Genomic DNA, 2500 nt, shown 5'->3' with positions numbered 1-2500 from the left:
CAGGCAACATGAAGGACATCTTAGTGGATTCTGAGGCTCCTCCCTCGAGCGCTTAAGAAAAACATACCCATGTTTCACACACACAAACCCCTTCCGTGCCATGTGGGAGTATCGACAAATGCAAACAGTCATGGTTGTTATAGATGAGCTGCCTGGGTTTCATGTTCTAAGGAAGGTGATTCTCGTCATTGTAATTTTTCTTTCTTTCTTTCTTTCTTTTCTGAAAGGGATTTGGAACATGGATTTATATCTCAATTCAAATAGAAAATTAGAATGTAGTGTCATGTCCCATTCTTTAAAAGATACTACATGAGCTTGTATGGGATTAAAGAACTGTGCATAGAGCTGCGAACAGTAGCCTAGTTCATGTTAATTGGGCTAACTACTTGAAATTTGTACTTAGGTTCTTTGTTCTCTGGAAACAGTATTTAACTCAAAGAATTTGGTGTTTTGACTATTTTTTCATTTGCCTATTAACTTGAATGATTAATTTGCGTAAGCCTTTTTCTTACTGAGTTGCGACTTACTGTATCTTTAAAAGAGTGTTGTGAAATTTGTTCAGCTGTCCTCTTTTATGATCACATGTGGTGGATTCTCCTTTCCCTTGTTGAACATTATCCTATGAATGTCCCATACCTCAGGCAGCTGTAGTGATGCTGATATTGATTAAGACAATGTTTGATTACTGACACGGAGCACATTTTCGAATTTGTAGAAGCTTTAATTAAAGTGTTTAAACAGTGTAGAAGGAGATTTTTGGGAAATTTTTAAATATATGACTTAATTTTGTAAGGCTGCCATGGGATGCTTGTAAAAATGCCATCAGGATCTCATGAAGTTCCTGGTCTATTTTTCTTTTGTCCTTCTTACTTTTTGTTCTTCCATTAATACTAGAGTAAGAAGAAAATGCTTACTTCTTTGGAAATCTGAATGTGCAGTTGTTAAGCTTTGCTTTTATGTTTTATATATATAAGGAATCCAAAGCAAGAGGTTTAGAAACAGTAGTTGATTGTAAACATTGTATGTAAATCTTAAGCACATAATTAGTTGCTTTATTTCATCTTGAAAATCCACACATTTATATTTCTTGATTGATAAATAAATCAAGTATGACAGTTGGAAATTGTAATCTGCCTTTCAGTCTTCTGTTGGTAATTTGATTATGAAAAAGGGCTATCCATTTGTTGTACAATGCCCTACATTAGCACTGACATCCTCCTGGTTTAGATGTCAAATGTGATTCTCAAGTACTTTTATAAATGGTTATTGTTAAGAAGTGGTTGCCTGAAAGTTTCATTTGGTCTGAAAATGAACAAAGTCCTGAGCATTTTCACCTAACTTTACATTCCAAAGCTAGAAATACCTATAATGAAAAGTTTAAGGAATATTTGAAGTTTATACCTATATCTATATATATTTCTTATCTATTTGTTGTCTATCCATATGCCTTAAACCAATGAGAATCTTGAAAGAATAGATAACATGCTGGTGATGGTACAGCTTCATTCATGTTGGTTAATTTACAGCCATGAAAGGATGAATATTGTTAGAAATCTGGTCAACAGGGTGGGTGCTGTGTTCAGAAGATGAATATTTTAGTATATATAAGCTTAAATGTTTCTGTAAATGCAGATCCAATTGTGTCAATAAGTAAAAGTTTTGAAACTAAAGCTTCTACCACACACATTTGTTACACACAACCGAGTTCAATAAAAGCTTAATATTTTGCCTTTATATTGTGTTGATTAAATTTAGTTGATGGATGTATTTATAAATTGATTTGACTAAAAAGATGAAGATAAGGGAATTCTGAGGCCAAAGCACTTTAAGATTAAGGACTGGAACATAAGGCAGCCAACACTATTATAAGTCCACTGTGGGTCACAGAATTTTATGAAGTTTGTAAATTACATATGCATTGCATTGATTATTGGGCACAGATTTTTAACACCACCTTCTCAGTTTTTGCATTCGTTAGCAGATTATATTTTCGTATACATATATTTCTCTATTCTATTACTCTTCTAACTTCAGTGTTGAGCATTAATTATAACAGTTAATTAAGCAATTTTTCTTTAGGCTGTAATCCATACATATCGTAAACATGAAACCTTTGGTTTGTTTGAAAAAGTGAAAAGAAAAGTATTATATGGTATACATTACCAAGTAACACAGGATCACTGCCGCTTTAGAATAACACTTGTCAGATCGTCTAAGTGGATGTGGCATATGAATGTCATAAATGTAAAAATTGAAAATAGATGAGAATATTAGACATCACCATTTAAAAATTATTGTGTATTTGTATTAGAAAAAAAAAAAAAAAAAACGATATTTTTAATTGCTTAAGCAGTCCCTTCTTATTTAGTAAACAAAAAACCATTCCATTTCCAAATCTCCTTTCATTGATTGTGTATTCTCAAATGGCACAGATTTAGCCATGCATATCTGAGTCAGCCATGCTGGTATTTTCATGTTATTGGTCTCTGGTTTGGAAGAG

The 2500-nt window shown here is 32.7% G+C and overlaps 1 protein-coding gene across 1 annotated transcript in view; it reads left to right on the top strand.

Annotated features, from left to right (window-relative positions):
- Positions 1 to 2500, top strand: part of LOC113810597 (Calcium channel fwe) — a gene marked incomplete at its 5' end in the record, with an annotated part of 16214 nt that overhangs the window by 12743 nt on the left and 971 nt on the right. Inside the window, 1 exon segment of the mRNA XM_070117216.1 lies at positions 1 to 2500. This exon segment is cut by the window's left edge and continues 44 nt beyond it; it is cut by the window's right edge and continues 971 nt beyond it. Within this exon segment, the coding sequence (XP_069973317.1) occupies positions 1 to 56 (56 nt within the window).

Source organism: Penaeus vannamei, chromosome 40 (assembly GCF_042767895.1).
Source record: "Penaeus vannamei isolate JL-2024 chromosome 40, ASM4276789v1, whole genome shotgun sequence".
Classification (NCBI taxonomy): Eukaryota; Metazoa; Arthropoda; class Malacostraca; order Decapoda; family Penaeidae; genus Penaeus; species Penaeus vannamei.
The sequence above is the reverse complement of the archived record's forward strand: the minus strand, read 5'-3'. Positions and strand labels throughout refer to the sequence as shown.